The 17,410-nt window shown below is 42.3% G+C and overlaps 1 protein-coding gene across 1 annotated transcript in view; it reads left to right on the plus strand.

The window, feature by feature from the left end:
- Positions 1–15,822, plus strand: part of LOC148032573 (polyadenylate-binding protein RBP47-like) — a 32,841-nt gene extending 17,019 nt beyond the window's left edge. The window contains exons 5-6 of the mRNA XM_087683216.1: positions 14,764–14,860; positions 15,039–15,822. Of these exons, the coding sequence (XP_087539342.1) occupies positions 14,764–14,860; positions 15,039–15,200 (259 nt within the window). The 3' untranslated portion in view covers positions 15,201–15,822. The remainder of the gene's footprint in view (positions 1–14,763; positions 14,861–15,038) is intronic.
- Positions 15,823–17,410: the final 1,588 nt, after the last annotated feature.

The raw sequence follows: 17,410 nt of genomic DNA on the forward strand, positions 1-17,410 counted from the left end.
ATGTAGACCATCAATACACCTTTCCTGAACGTGTTCTCTGCCTAGCCTGTACTTGTCATACAAGTGCAGTCGGAGCTGGCGAGAGAGATACCAGACAATAGAGGATAGCGTGCAATCGGCTGGTCATAGAGAGACCAGAGGGTAGCGACAATTTTATTTGTTTGCGTCTCATGGAATTCACGTGATCCAGGATACGGCGTTAGACGTGAAGGACAGCCTCTTTTCGCCAAATGATAAGTGACGTGGCGAAGATAGACCTCACGTCAAATTTCGTATGACGTGTCACCAGGGCGCCGAAGAAGAACAACTTCACGGGTAAACGGAGCAAGACCCGTCGGCTCTTGAAGACAGAATGATTCGACGACTTCTCAAGAAGAAGAATCCAACGCCTGCGCCCGCTCTGATACCAATGTCATGAGACTCGACTCAGAAGATCCAGAAGAAGACTAGAAGAAATCAGTCCAAAAACTTAATGGGCACAAGATGCGTTTCACCTCCCAGCCTTGCCTAGTTCATTGCTGGCCACACTCATTGTGATCCGATTGCCAGCTGTCAAACCTTGGTGAGTCCTACTATTCTTGGACTCTCTTTAATTCTAGGCTCCCCTAAACCCCGTTCGGGCGCCCAAGACCCCGGACGGTCATGCCTCGTGCATGTTTTCCTTAATTTACTTTATAAATATAACATTAGGTTACTAGGTGGAAGATTAGGGACTGGCTTTCAACTTATAGGAACTTCTGGGGTTATTTTAGTTGCAAGAATGTATATAGGTATTGCTACAAGATTGGGACAGCTTTGTGGTGGGAGAACTATTGTTCAGATGTTTTTTTGTTGTAGTAGCTAGTCACATATATTTTGAGTCTAGTAGTTAGCTATTCTTTTTTGGAGCAATTGTGGAGCACATGTGTTCACATTGCTTCAAAGAAGAGGAATTATCTTGGTGCGGAGAGGGCAAATGATCTTGTATTCATTAGTGCTAACTTACGGATGCTATTAAGTAGGATGATGACAAAGCCTAATCCATTTATTGAGTGGGAGATGCAGTAAGAAGAGGAGACATATGTTGATGCTTAGGAGATGGAGCATTTCATGGTATGCATGATCATGAGACTAGCACTTTCGGAGCAGCTATGGCGGCCTTAGATCATGATGATGTTGAGCAATTCAGTTTGCTTATCATGTATGTCATGTCAGTTGGGTCATTGTGCCGTGTTGACAATGTTTTTATTGATATTTGTACTTGCAGTCGCCCTTTCGGCCATTTTGATATTTTTCTTTCGTCTTGAAATTAGACTTGAGTCTTTAGTAGCCTTTGTACGTGTAGCCTTTTTGGCATGTTGTTTTAGCTTAGTTCATTGTTCACTGTTTTATGGCTTACATGTTTTATAGTCAACTAGCTTGTAATTCAATTTATAGTGACTAGTCATATCTTAAAAGTTTAAAGTGCTTTGTCCTTGTGTATTATATCTTTTGGCTTTAATACTGTATATAAATTATGAGTAAAATAATTAATTTTTTTCATGAATTTTTAATGTTGTTTCTGTTTCCCCTTCCGATTTCCTGGGTTTGGTGTCTCCATCCTTGTCCCCATCCCAATTCTTTGTTCCATGTTTCTATACCTTTGGGGTGGGACACCTCAGGGTCTTATGGGCTGAGCTATGCTTTGCAAACCCTCTTTGATACTAGTTTTGGGCCTGAGAGAAGATGTTGAGCTAGAAATGCATTATAAATTGATTAGCTCATCAATACAGCCCCAAAACGTGCTTATCGCCAAGCTTTCATTAAATTACCAAACTTTTCTAGAGTGTCTATGCCCCATAAGCCAAATCCTAATCTGGGAGGATCCTCATATGTAAATAGGAGGCTGCCCTTACTCAGCCCATCTCTTATTCATTGCATGTCATCCTTCAGCTGGCATCATCTTCTCCACTGCACTCTACACCCCTCCATGGTGAAAACCTCAGTTCATGGTGGTGACCAGCCTTTCTGCAGCTCCTAGGGATCAGAAGACAATTTCCAGCCTGTCTACATTGATGGCTAACCATTGCCATCAGCATCTGACTCTCCAGACACTTGTGTTTACAGCTGCCAGCACCTTCGCAGCTTATGTTTACAGTATTCAGCAATTGCCTTCCATTCCAGGCAGCCTGACTTCTGCATTTTGCAGCTTCAACTATCACCATCATCCTCTAGGCTGAGAATGCCATCATCTTCTTGACCTTTCTCAGCCTGCTGCCCACTGTTTTGAGCTGTCATTGCCATTCAGCCTGATCTAGACACAAGGATTTTCGTTTACAGCTGCTGATCACATTTGTAGGCTGCTTGTTGTGTTTTGGGATCTGTATAGAAGACGACACTCTCTCCAATGAGCATTGTATCTACTCATTATTCATTCATCTTTTGTGTTCATTGTCTCAAAGTTACTTCATCTTTGAGTATTATTATCATATTGTGCCTTGTCGTATACTTGTGTATATTCTGTGTTTGAGTATTTCTTTATACAATTGTATACTTTTTTAGACTTGTTGATGGTAAGCCATGTATTGGCAAAGCGTACAAGGCAATGGATAGTATGATCGAGAAGTTGAAAGATTTAGTACTTTATAATGAGAAATATGAAAACTTGGATCTTTGTGTTGAGAGACAGAATGGCTATGGTTCATCTTTGCAAGTAGTTGCCTTTGTTTGGACCTTGATTTTCAAGGGTAAGAGTTAAGGACATGATGCTGAGGTCAATTAGATTTGGAGGCTTACTCTAGAGTGTATGGTGCCTGATAGAAATGTTAGGTGCAAGATTAGATACCGGCTTGCTAACTATAGGATAAAAGAAGGCACTTATGGTTGTGGTTATGCACATGAGAATTGCTTCAGGATAGGGTCACATTTGTGGTGGGAGAACTTTGGATCAATTGAGCTAGAGTTGCAAATGTTTACTATCCTCATCTTGGGTCAGGTAGTGGTCTCCTCTTGCTTGGATCAATTATGGAGCATCTATAGTCATATTGCCTCAAAGAAGACGAATCCCGTTGGACCGAAAAAGATGAATAATCTGGTCTTTGTTAGTGCTAACTTGAGGATGCTTAGCAAAAATGTCATATCATATTCTAATCCATTTACATAGTGGAAGATAAAGGAGGAAGTGGGGTATGCTAGCTTGATGGAGACTACTCCTAATATCGATGATTATGAGGCTAATACTTTTGAGAGCTATAGACGTTGACACTCCTATAGACAATGGTGATGCTGGTTGTCATTTGATTTTGTATGTTACCTTATGGATGTCTATAGCTTAGTAGCTAGGTGTTTGTTTGATATTATGACACATTGTTACTTTTATTATCGAGTCTTTTTGTCGATTGACATTTGGCTTGGTTTGAACTTCAAGGCAAAAACTTCATTCAAACTTTGATTATTTACTCATTTTATGTTTGTTATGGGGTTGTTAATAAATTTCAACAAAAATTGACATTTCAAAAGCTGAAAGCGTAGAGAAGATAGATCTGTGAGTCTCTCGTACATGCTTTGGATAGATTGTCTTTGTTCTAGCCTAGGTTAGTTGTGGTGGAGCATCGGCATCTACATCAATATTTGTAGCTCATAGTTGTGGTGGGACCCTTAGGTGTTATATCCTTGGACAACTAGGTATGTGCTAGCAGTATTTGTCAAAGTGGTCGTAAGTCAAAGTGATCACTAATGTATGAGGGATACTTTATGGGTAGGGAAGAGTCCTATTTGTAGATCTCAAGGTCCTATTGTGCACATCATTGTATGATCACCACTCTTGAACTTTAGGTCCATTGGCTAGTGTGTGTGTATGGGACAATGTGGATTTGTTGTATAGGATGCCAACTCTTGGAGTGTAGTTGTGACTTTGTATGTTGCTAGGTCTAAAGCTCAAAATCGAATCTTTTTGGCTTTATGATTGGGAGGCAATTGTGGTATTTGTTTCTTTTATGTTCTTTGTTGTGGTAAGGCTTGTGTCATATCTTGTGCGTAGGTTGGAACTTGGGTCTTAGGATACGTTTCTGTCAAAGTGCAGCGGTGCGGAAGCCTTATCCAAAGTACCATCACTGAGATATTTGGTCTTGAAGACCCACTTGACTCCAATCACCTTCTTCTTCGGGGGGCGTGGCACAAGTGACCAAGTGCCATTCCTCTCAATAGCCTCCAACTCAGCTTCCATAGCTTTCTTCCATGGGGCGGACTGTAAAGCCTCCTTCACGGAGGTGGGCTCTCGATCCTGCATGACTCGGGACATCAAACAATAATTGGAGCAAACAAGCTCCGAAGAATGCGCCTGGTGCCTCCGTGACCGCCGCGGACCATCCTGCGGTCCCCACTCCTCAGGAACCCCCTCGATCCCTGAATCACGGAGTGTGTCACGGGCCCAGCGAGGAGGAGGCCGAACCTCCCCTCGTCGTTCTCCATCAGTAGAAGACTCTGGAGTGTCCACCGGTGGTAACTCCTCAGAAGGATCCGGTGGAATAGTAGACTCTGTGTCAGAAACAGAATCATAATCAAACGGCACAGGCTCCAGTGAAACTGTAGAAGGAGCCAAACTCTCCCCTGGATCTCCAAGAACGGGATGCTTCTCACCCGTTGAAGAAGCCGGAACCTCCACAAACCGCACATCACGGCTAGTATATACATCCCGCTTGACGGGATCATACAGTCGGTAGCCTTGGGACTGGGAGCTGTAGCCAACAAATACCTGTTTTCGGGAAGCCGCTTCAAATTTGTCACGGTGAGCCTTGGGAATGTGAACATAGGCATCACACCCAAAGACCCGAAAGTAAGAAACATTTGGCTTCGTCCCAAAATAAGCCTCAAATGGAGTCATCCCTTCCACGGCCGAAGTAGGGGATCGATTAAGGATGTGGACTGCAGTAGCCACAGCCTCGGCCCACAGAACCTGAGGGGTCTGTCGGTGCTTCATCATGGTGCGCGCCATCTCGATCACACTGCGGTTCTTCCGTTCTAGAATACCATTTTCTTGAGGAGTATTGGTATTGGCAAACTCCTGGTGAATTCCTCTATCTGCACAAAACCGAGCAAATTCATTAGACACAAATTCACCTCCCTTGTCGGATCGCAAGGTCTTCAACTTCCGGCTTGATCGGTTCTCCTCAAAGAGAAGCCAATCCTTGAAGTGCGAGAAAGCTTCTGACTTTAGTGCCAAAAAATAGGCCCATGTCATCCTGCTGTAGTCATCCACGATCAACATGAAGTACGAGCTCCCACGCAGGGACTCATTCCTCATAGGGCCACATAGATCCGTAGATACTAGCTCCATCGGTGAAGTAGACCGCCGCGAAGCTGTGTGGGGAATGGCATCCCGATGCTGCTTCCCCCGTATGCAGGAGACACATGGCTGCTGGCTCACCACTATATCCGGCAACCCTCGAACAAGCTGTCCACGTGACGCCTTCCGAAGATAGTCATAGTTCAGGTGACCAAACCGAGCATGCCATAACTCAGACTGTGACTGTGACTGTGAGAAGAAGAGAAGAGAGGGCAGTGGAAGACTTCAGTTTGTAAATGCCGTTCTCCTCATATCCAGATGATAGAACCTTCCTCGATTCACGATCAAGGACTCGCACAGTAGAACTGTCAAATTCCACCAAAAGACCAAGGGAGCAAATCTTGTGAACTGAAAGGAGATGGTACCCCAGTCCTGGTACATGCAAAACCTCTGAGGTATGGGTGCCACCCCGTCCATCCGGAATAAGCTGCATCTTACCCCGACCTGCAATAGAAACTGAAGAGCTGTCTCCAATGAGAACCTGCCCATGCGAAGGTCGCAGCTGGGCAACACCATCTGATGAAGGAGTCATGTGCCGTGAGGCACCACTATCAATAATCCACTCTCGAGATTGGGGAGCCGCCATCGCAGCATCAGAAGCATTCGGTGAAGCGTCCTCAATGACAACTAAATGTAGAAATGCAGCTGATGAGGGTGCAGCCACCGCTCCAGAATCCTTGGTTTCCTTCTTCTTGGTGTCCTTCGAGTCTTTGTCAGGGCAATCCTTCTTCCAATGGCCAGTGTTTCCACAAATATGACATGTGGAGTCTTTGTCCTTGTCCTTGTCCTTGTCCTTCTTGGACTTGTTATCCCCCTTCTTCTTTTGGTCCTTCCCCTTCTTTTGAGAGGCTTGACCTGTCAACGCCTCCGTCTTGGAAGCATTCTGTCCATTTAACTGTTCCTCTTGGTCCAAGACCATAGGAACCAACTCTTCCCACCGAAGAGTAGACTCTCGCCCCGAAGCAATAAGGGCAGAGTAAAATGTACCGAATCGTGGCGGCAACTGGGACAAGAGTGTAATCGCCATGTCTTCGGAGGAAATTGGCTTCCCCGCATTCTGAACCTGCATCTGTAGCTGCCTTAGCTTGTTAATGTGTTCCCTTAGCGAAGAAAGACTTATTGACGGACAAGGTCCGCATCTGTACCTCCAAAGAAACCCTCTTCATCAGGGTCATCCGATTGTACATTTGATTAAGCTCCAGCCATATCTCACGAGCCACCGTCAAGTGCTCGATGTGAGCGATCACGGCTGTAGTGCATGATAGAAAGAGAAAGGATCGAATCCTGGCATTCAGTTTGTCCCAATGAGACTGGGCGCTGGCCAACTCCGCACGAGCATCGGAAGAGAGTTTGGACTCATCTCTTACCGAAGGCCGGTCAATATCTTCCTGTACCAACTCCGCCAAATCATAGGACTCCAGAATGGCCAACATCATAACGCGCCAAATGCGGTAGTTGTCGCCGTCGAGCTTCTGATCTGTAGGAAGAGCCGGTAGGACAGGCACCTTCCGGTCCATAATCGCCTGGAACTCCAAGTCCATCTCTGTAGACATCTTCACCTGCAATGCCTTCTCAAACGCAAAAGCAGCCCCCTCTGACTGGGTAAACTCAGCCTGCTAAGGCTCTTCCGCGTCCCGAAGCTTCTTCACCCGCCGGAGGCGATGAAAAAGCAAAACCTGCACTTTTAGGTTGAAAACTCAAACTTTCTCCGCGTAAAACAGCAGTAAACAGCAGCAAATCCACCACTTGTACTCCTTTCCTGTGCGCCCACACTCGTTTCAGCCTTGTTTCAAGGCGCAGCCCTCCTGTCTGCCCTTAAACGCAAAAAACGCAAATTTGTGTTGCGATGGAAACTCCACTTCAGGTTGATTCTGCGCTCAGTCAGCCCTCAAACACTGCTCTGATACCATGTCAGAGTGCAGTGGTGCGGAAGCGTAGGACTGAGAGAGAGAGAACGCAGAGAGAAAAGGGAGAGAAAGAGACAGTGTACAATGAAGATCTGCTGTATAAAGAATGTTGAATACAAAGATATACACGGGCGCAGTGCGCTGGACTGCGTGTCTCCACCTCGACGATGCGACCTGCTGTCCACCTCGAAGTCTGCTGCAGTCTGCACTGTCTGCTGTCTGAAATCTGTGAACAGAGACAGAAATCTGCACGGCACCAGTCTGTAATCTGCGACAGAGAATAGTGGCCAGACTGCTGAAAACGTCAGCAATAAATAGGCGAAAAATCACCTAGAACGGGGCTCAAAAATGGGGCGCAGCCTGGAATAAAATGGCTGCAGGCAGTCGGACTGCCACGTGGCAGTCCGACTGCACAGTCCGACTGTGCAGCTGGTCCGACAGCTGGACCAGCTGTGCTGCTGCCTAAAAAACAGGCTATGAACTCTAACAGTTTCATGGTATTAGAGCATCAATTTGCTATTTGATGCATGACACTAGAACATATACAAAACCACAATTTGTTCTTGTATGGAAGTTGGATCCTTAGGAACCTTTCATCTGCATCATAGCTTCAACTTGCTATTTGTTGCATGGCATGTCAACATACACAAAATCATTATTTCTTCATGGGACTGTGATAGTCCACGCCTAATAGGTACGCTTTGGGTGGCATGAGATGCTACTAGCGAGACGGGTGTACATAGGCGATACTTGTTGGAGGTGGTGAATATGACAATGTATACTTTTTGTTTAGTACTTGTGGTTAGAATAGACACAATGAAATGTTTTTGTGCAAGTCTTTTGGAGGTGTTGACGATTGGGCTTGGGGGGCCTTGGTAGACCATTGTTGGTAACCAAGAGGCTATGATGCATTGGTAAGCATTGAAAAGCTAGGGTTGTATAAAAATATTAATATTAATATTAACATTACTTTTAATGTTCATGCTAATCTTAATGTCAATATCAATGTTAATTTTGACATTATGTTAACTTTAACCTTAAGATGGATTAATGTTGTGAATGATATTAGAAGGAGAGAAGAGCAAGGTCAAGGAGAGAGAAAGAAGGTTATGAAGAGAGAGAGTTGAGGAGAAAGAGCGAGGGAGATGTCAAAGGTGTCATTGGCTTATGGTGAAGGTTGATTTGGTTGGATAGTGGCAGTTGTACACATGGCGGTGTTTGATTGCGAGTGTTGGATCACCTTGTAAGGCCTATTGTGCAAGCTGGCATGTAGCTTCCATGTCATTTCCGCTTGTAGCTTATACATACAGGTGATTCTTCTTGTTTGTGTAGCAAGGGGATATAGCTAGCTAATTCAACCCCACAATCGCTAAAATGGGTGGATGGAAGTCATGACTCCTTTTGTGTGGGGGTTGATAAAATTTGTTTTGATAAGACATTAAGACAAGGGGCAATGAGTTTATACCTACCTAGCCATTACCTTTAAAAGAGCTATAAAAAAAAAGGCTCAATTGCCTTATTTTGCTTCAAATGTAGTTTGTCAAAATTTGGCCATGCTTTTACTCAATGACAATTCAGAAATTGTCTTTTCTCTCACTTCCTCTCTCATACGTTGGTTTGAATCTCATAAATTGACTTGAATCCTCTAATAACTCTTTATTTAAGTCTCTCTTACATGCTCATTTGCTCTCTCATCCATCACCTTCATCTTTATTTGCTAAATACACTACTCTCTTTTATCACCATGACTTCTCATGACTCGCCTCGATTTGAGGCTACTCTTGTGAGTGAGCTTAACTTATGTTTGATATATATTCAACTTCTCTCTATCTTGAACATACACACGGGTGTCGTTTCGGAGCATCTTCCTCCTTTGTGTCGAATGTGGATTCATCACTCATGGCGACCTTGCTAGCATAGCTCAAGAAAATGCAGATGTCAATTTGTTGAGCTTTGCTCCTCCATTTGCAATTTGTGTTTGTAGCCATCCGCACATTGCATCTTCAATTCCAACTTGATTTCTTTAAAGGGAAGAAGAAGTCATGTGATGAATGAACATTGACTCATGGTTGGCCAAGTGGAGGGCGTGTTTTGATTTGTATAAGTAAAATGACATGTAGCACATTGGACATGTACAACTCATGCTTTAGGGAAAGGTGTATGCTTGATGGGTGCAACTACGTCCCAAGCCTAAGACTTGGGTGAAATTCCAATTTGTTTTTTTGAACTAAGAACTTAAGCTGTTTCAGCTCGCTTAGAAACGAAGTTCTTAGGCATATACTTGTAGGAGTTCATGGACCTTTGGTACAAGGAGGCCTGGATGAGCCACATGCATTGCTCTATATACGTGATTGTGCATGTAGGCAACTTCAAAAAGACCACAAATATAATGCTACATGTTGGACTACAATGTAAACCTAGTATTGAAAAGTAGTGTTCAACTTGTGAATAATGGAGCCAAACATATGGAATTGGATTAGAATACCCTTTTTTTAAAAATGAAACTTGGAGAGCTTGCTATATAAAAAAGATACGGTGTATTACTTGGCAAAGCAATGTAGAGTGTAGGGGGGTTTGTGAAAAAGAGTGATGCAGCAAATGAAAACGAGCTATCCTTGATGATAGTAAGGCTATTGATTGCTATGCTCTAGCTAGTAAAGTCTATGATTGTTGTGGCTTGCATAGTAACATGGGACCGTGGACGAGAAAGGGGTTGGGAATGGCCCTAAATTATGGATGAGGTACAGTTAAAACCAGGGAATGACGACGGCAACATATTAAACAAATGCATTTATATATATAAAACAATTTTCTACTTATTACATTGGACTTTGCTACAATGGAATATATAAAGAAGTATATTTCAACCTTTGGAAATATCTTTTTTCATTAAAGTTAACATATTGCATAACGAACATGAGATGAGCAAATGACAAACGTTTACTAAATACCAAAGTTTAAACATATTTCTTATTAGAGTTTGAACCATATAGATAAAGATTGATGCATTACGAAAGAGTGAGCATGTGTTAGGTATCATGAAGACTCAAGAGTCCAAAGATTGGAACTAGAGACAAAATGACAACAAAACTGAATATTAAAAATAACAATATGTCATGATATGAGATAGGTATCTAGGTGCTACACTGTAACCAACCATAAGTAACATTCAATATCAAATGATAGCAAGGATCAAGCCCAAGACTCAAATCTAAAAAGTATCATGATTGTCTGCAGGAGTATCAGCATTTGCAGCTCTTGAAGTGTTGGCCTTGTGATCATGAGTGTGAGGAGTAGTCTCCATCAACAAATAACCATACTTCTCCTCTTGCTCCATCTCCCACTACGTAAATGGATCATCTGTGCTATGACACTTTTGTAGGGCATCCTCAAGTTAACACTAACAAAGTCTAGACCAATCGCCTTTTCCACTTCAAGGTGATTCCTCTTCTTTGAGGCAATATGACCTTTAGTGCTCCGAGTAGGAGGTGCCCACACTACTTGACTTAAGACGCGAATAGCCAACATTTGCAACTCTAGCCCATTTGATCCAAAGTCCTCCCACCACAAAGGTGAGCTAATTTTAAAGTGGTCCTTTGGTGCATTATCATAGTCATAAGGACCTCGTCTTGTCTCGTAGTTAGCAAGTTGTATCAGTGATTTTGTGCCTAGTATTTGTATTATGCACCATGCGCTCTAGAATAAGCCTCCAATTGTAATTGACCTCATCATAATGTTTTTGATCTTTATCCTGAAACTTAGGGTTCACAACAAAGGCAATAGTATGCAAAGGTGAATTGTAGATACTCCATCTCTCAACACAAAGATTTGAGATCTTCTATTTCTTAGGATCAATTACTAAATCTTTCAACTTTTTGATCATTCGGTATACTTTGCTAATACATGGTTGTCTTCACAAGTGTATGATTTCATGAAACATTGCATCCATTCTTTTTACATCCTCTTAGAGGTCATTGCTTTTTGCCTTTTCCTTTCATAACATACCAATGGGAAGCGTATAGTGCAAACTAAATTAACGTAATCACTAATTACTTACCTTAATAAATAATCACAGAAAGTGTAAAGAAAACACATGATTTGGATAATATGAGTGTGTATAAATGGTGGCCATGTTACAATTGATCAAAGTTTGAAATTGCAAACAAAAACCACAAGTCGAATATTCAGTGTGTATATGAACGTATGCCCAAGGAAATACATAAAGCAAAACATAATATAGTGGGAGTATCATATATTACAATAAATCCAAGAGAAAGCATGAAGAAAATGTATATTATAATAATATGATATGATATTATTAATGTCATACTATATGAAGATATTGTCGAAGACAAAAGAAGTTGATATATATTAGCAAATTTAGAAATTCAATTTGTTGCCAATGGAGATGTGGTAAAATTAATCATTGACAAACAATTGCCTCATTGCACCATTGCAGTGTTTGAGGCGTCTCAACATAGAAAAGTTGTGGCAAAGCGTGTTTTAGAAATAATTTTATAATATATTTTTTGACTTTTGGAGAACTCATAGTGAAGGTATTGATGATTTAAAATAAGAGGCACCATTTCAGATGCATCCTTGATCACCAGATGAACTCTTGCTAACTCACCAATATCTTTCAGAAGGTTGTTCAAGCAATGTGCTATGCAGTAAGAAAATGTAATGTGCTCGTAGACTTCGTGAAACATGGCACCTACTGCCTTGTTTGTGGGCTCAACATTTGCCACGAAACCAAGCACAAGATGTGGCAAAGAGGCCCTGGAAGAATGGTGTCAAAGCCATCACTAATGGGCAGAGTGACTGGCCACCTTCTCTAGGGGCTCCCTTCTTTTCTCTGGTGTGACATTGGGGCAAAGTTGCACCTCAAAGTTTGGCTTGTGCAATAAATGAGCTTTGATTATGTTTCTTTTGCTTGTATGCTGATAAGGACATAGCTTCCATGACCAAGCACGTGATCCACCTCCGCTCAATGGGCATTCAGCATTTACCTTGTCCCACCATGACCATGTGCTGGAGTGTGTACCTCTCCCTCAGACATGATGAGGTGCTTGCAGAAAAGCCGTATGTAGTTTGCACACGTTGCACAGAGAGAGAGAGAGAGAGAGAGAGAGAGAGAGAGAGAGGGGGGGTGTGTGGGAGGGGGGGAAGCGCTGGCAACTCACTCTGCTGCAGGTGAGCAGAATGCTGAGCAATCACCAAGAGGGGCTACAGGGGTGTGGGCAGTGAGTGCAAATACCAAATGTCGGGGGGCAGATTGGGACAGTGGGGCAGACTGCAATGCTGAGTGGTTGCAGGGCCTGGGAGCATGTATATTGGAGAACAAAACACGATGTGGGGCGAACTGAGGGCTGGCCCTATGTGCGTTTCTGCTCCATGCATCCCCAATAGGTTAATCTGTTCCTGGGATGTTGGGACTGTGGTCTCCTACAAGGGATGTGAAAGGGACATCCCATGTCTTGTTTCGCTGTCATGTGATGATGATGTCCATTGGGATGGTGTTTCAGTGTCCCGAGGGCCAATGATGGGCATTCCTTGTTACTATGGTGTCTTGGTTTGGAGGAGACTGGGGAAGCTGCAAATAGCAAAACAATGAAGGTTTTCCCTAAGTGATACATTCCTACTGCCTCTTGTTGCCTTAAAGGAGAAGCTTCAGCCCCTGCATTTTACTTTCAAGCCTTTGAGTTTGCTTTTCACAGTCATGAGTGTTTTTTGTATTTGTTTTGACTTTTCACCTTTTCAGGGCTCTTTTCTGAGTTAGTAGTTTTATAACCAAGAGCCAAAAATTGGCTATGTTCCAGCCACATATAGAGAGGAGGGAAATAGAGACTTGAGAATATCATGTGAACAAGTGCTGTGATTCTTTAAGTGTAACAAATAGGAGTATGCCAAAAATTAGCTATGGTCCTGCCACATATAGAGAGAGGGAAATAAAGAGTTGAGAATATTATATGAACAAAAGCTATGATCCTCTTGGCCGTAACAAATATGGGTATTTTTAATATTGTTATTTTTCCTTTGAATTAGCATGTGTTTTTGTCACAAATTCACAGATACATGTACACACATGCATTTATATTTACATACATATGCAGTGATGCACCTACCTGTCCACATGTGTCATGCATGTATACCCACATGGTTTCGGACAGCTTGGCTCACATGGTTCGGAAAGCCTAGCTGTAGGGATCTGTCTGTGACTAACTTGTACCTATTGATTCCTTACAAGAACAGTGTGCAATATTTGTTAGTTTTTTTTTTTTTTGATACTTGAATTCTGTCTACATCCAATGTCTATGAAGTATATAGTTCCTGTGGATGCATGGCTGCCCAACATTCTCCAGCAGTTTCAGGATATGCAGCTGCCCTCCATGGAAGGCACTTCTATCCTTTATATCACACTAGAGCTAGAATATTGTTAAGAGGTTGAGTTCAGGCAGAAACCTTAGTGCTGGATTGTGAGGCAGGATGTGCTCTCTTCAAGATCTTGGCTGACCCAGTGCATGGTCTTGCTGCTGAGCTATGGTCTTTCTCTTTTGGCCATTGAGCTGGAGTTTTGGGTGCAATGTTGGGGATAAATTGTTGCAGAGCATTGAAAGGAAGGGAACATCCAAGTTAGATTATTGACAGTACAGGGAAGGTTTTGCACGCAACAGTGCACCTCCAATTTATGTGCCTGCTTCACAGACAGAGCGCATTTATCAAGTTTGTTTGAATTCTGGGCTTTACAGACTGAAGGTTCAGTCTATTCTAGATGTGTAGAACATGTTTTGCTTGGATCTCTGCTCACAAAGTTTGAAAATGAAGTGACTAAGGCATACTTCATATACCCAAATGCCATGAATATATCAAAAAATTTCAGAGTCAACCCTCTTTTTTTTTTTGTTGGGGGGGGGGGGGGGATGGATGTGTCTCTTTCTTGTGAGCATGTCTGCAATGATTCTCTCTGCCCCCCGCATTGCAAACATGCTCACAAGAAAGAGACACATCCCCCCATCCCCCCATTCCAGGAGGTGAGACAGAGGGTGATGTCTAGGCCATCATCGTGTGCTTTCAAGGACGCCCTACTGCAATATCAGTGCGGAGGGCATGTTTTCTATGCTTCAGTGATCCAAGAGGGTCATCCTCAGATGACACACAGCTCCATTCTTGAGCCAAATTCTCCCCACACGAGTCTTGTTTCCCCTGGCACTGTTGTGCTTTCTCACGAGATACATGTAAATCTACCTATTCTGCTTGCACATGAGTCATGTCTTGTGTTGCTTATAAATGTGCCATAGCCTTTCTGATTGGTGGAAGTGCTTAGAAGATGCCTGTGCTTGATAAAACTAGGTGAGCAGGTCAGTTTGGCGATGCAACCAGCATAACATGCCTATTGATAGTGTCTAGAGCTTGTAATTAATAATATGTCCAGGAAGGTTATATATCCCTCACAATCCAGGCTTTCAAGGTCAGTCCTTTGGAATGTGAGGTGGAGTTTTTTTGGAAGACTCCATCATGAGTACATTGTCATTTATTGGAAGTCCCTGTCTGCAGGAGCTGTGCTGAGGAGGCTATCCGAAAATTACATGGGGCAGTTATTGGAGAAAGGTCTGTTCGGCTTTCTTGGGGTAGAAGTCCTGTTAATAAGCAGGTCAGTGAAACTGGATGTCTATTGAATTTTTTTATTTTGGTTAATCATTCTAGTCTCAGTCTGTTAATAAGTAGGTAGGTCAGTGAAGGTCAGTGAAATTAGATGTCTATTGAGATATTGTTTTTGTAAATCATTCTAGTTCTCAGTCACTGGTGGCTTACATTTTGTCTTATGGTAGATGCAACCTGTTCAGTGGGTACAAGTTCAGCCTGATCCAAACCATTGGAATCCTGGCTTTTACACTTACGGTCAATTTTATGAGGGCTATGGCTATATGCATCCGCCTCAAGATGTGGCTGCATATGGGTGCTATGGAAACTACCCTCAGCAGGTGAGCTAGTGTTCATTTGATGTGCTTCAAGGCTTCACTAGGTGGCAAAAGCACAGGGCCAAATAATATGTGCACATGGGAGGCGATCACTTGGGCAGACCACCACTGCTTTGTGTCATGATGCTAATGTTTACAGCAAGCAGTTTCTGCTCTTAATGCCATCCTGCTCATTTTGAACAAGAAAAGATGGACCAACACTTGGTGAACTTAGCAATATTGTAAGTCGAATGTTGGATTGTGCTAAGTCACATCTGTTAAGCTGCTGAACTCATTGATGGTTATTGTACTGGTACCAGACAGCATCCTCCCAAGTCTACTATCACTTGTTTATTTGGCTTGGACATAGTGAAGGTTGGTTGTGCCATAGAGGGCTTTGCCATGCCTTGTGGCAATATACTGACAGGTAGCATGTTCACTTTCTGACAGCTTTGCTGATTGGAAGGACTTTGATGTTTAGTCAATTTGCCTTACTGTGCTGAAACTATGCCTTGTGGACTTAGCCTCCTGTTAAACTTGTGCAAGTACATTCAAACTTGTGCATGTACTTCAAATCTTCAAGGGAGCAAAGCAAATGTTCTGTGCATGGATATTTGTTATTTTCCTGTATGATTCTTCTGCATTTGGTAAGACACTTGGATTCTACAGTCTTTCAATGTGAATTTTGAGGCATTATGGGGTTTGAAGTGTAATGGCAAGATGAGCATGCCTATTGTAGGAGTGATAGAGAATGGCCTCAACGAAAAATTCTTGATCTTCTTTGTTTTTGCTGGTATTTGTTTGTTATCTCTAAACTTCTGAGAGCTTCCTTCATCTTCTGCTTCAAGATAGCCTTTCTTTGCAGTTTTTTGTCACAGATTGTTCAGTTGAAAGGTAGACCAGTAACCTCCTGTGCTGCAAGTCACTAAAAAGAAGGCCTTTCATTTTCTTCCATTACCTCTTGTATTCACTGAGGTAGAACCAGTGAAAGAACTTGTCAGAGTGAAGAAAAAAAGGCTACTGACCACTTGACAGTCAGATAGAAGCCCTGTGCATTTGTGTTCCATTATGATGTTCTACTGTTTTTACAGCCACCCACCATGAGGGTGGAGTAGCTTTGGTATGACTAAATGGCCTGCAGAGTTAGGAGGGATAGAGAGAAATTCTCACTAAGAAATTTTTCTTCAAAGAAAAGGGTACTTGTAAACCTGCTTGATGGTTGGACAAATAGGTGGGAGTTGCTTATTATATGACAGAGAACCACAATCCCAATTGAAACCTCTGAATGTTGAAGGTTTAGTGAGAGCTCTTTGTGAACATACCTATTTGTTGCTACAGTTGGCTAGTTGGCATTTTAGGTTGCAGTACAAGCAGATAAACTTTATATAAGGAAATGACCTCTGTGCTGATGACGCACAGGTTTTGATTATGGTCGAAACATTTCATGCGTGAAATATTTTATGTTGTACTATATGTTTCACTGAAATAATTAATATCGTGTTAGGTACATTATGTGGAACTTTCTACGTAGCAGTTTTTGATACTGTTCGTTTTAAGTAAATAGTTTCATTTCAATATCATAGGGTTTTCCTCTCACACAGGTACTTCCACAATCAGGGTGTCATTAAGTATCCTTTTGATACTTTCATGCATTTAGCTCTCTTTCTTTTCCTCTGTAAATATTTTCCCTTGGTCATGTTCAAGTGTCCCTACTATGTGCTGCAGTCTCTCCTTCAGGTTTTAAGAATAGGGCTTGTGATTTATTAATTCCATTATATGACTTTCAACCCTTTTATGGGTCCATTCTATTAGGACTGCATATTATACATATGAAGCAAGAGTAGCAGCAGACACTCAAACTTGCAAGATGCAAAGCCGATATAGAGCAGTTTCTCTCCATTCTATTAGTATCACATATGTTCATATGCAGCAACGCAACTGCAGTCACTCAGGCTTGCAAATTGTAAAGCTGATATAGAGCTTCTCTTGGCATGATTGCACAATGAACTAAAATTCCGTGACATATCTGAAGCGAAATATGGGAGTTGATCTAGTTTAGCTTGAGATGAGTGTTCACGGATTTCTCTCAAATGGTGGAAGAAAGGTTCATGTACGTATACATTTGTCTTCCTAAAATGGAGGCAAATGATGATGGCTCAAGTACTCACAATTGTTGTTTTGAAGTGTATAAAAAGTCGCATGTTGGACTTGCTAAACAAGAAAAAATTCTAGTAGATATAATA

This window comes from Lygodium microphyllum, chromosome 8 (genome assembly GCF_053477565.2).
Source record: "Lygodium microphyllum isolate KBCC chromosome 8, Lygodium_microphyllum_v1.1.10, whole genome shotgun sequence".
Lineage (NCBI taxonomy): Eukaryota > Viridiplantae > Streptophyta > Polypodiopsida > Schizaeales > Lygodiaceae > Lygodium > Lygodium microphyllum.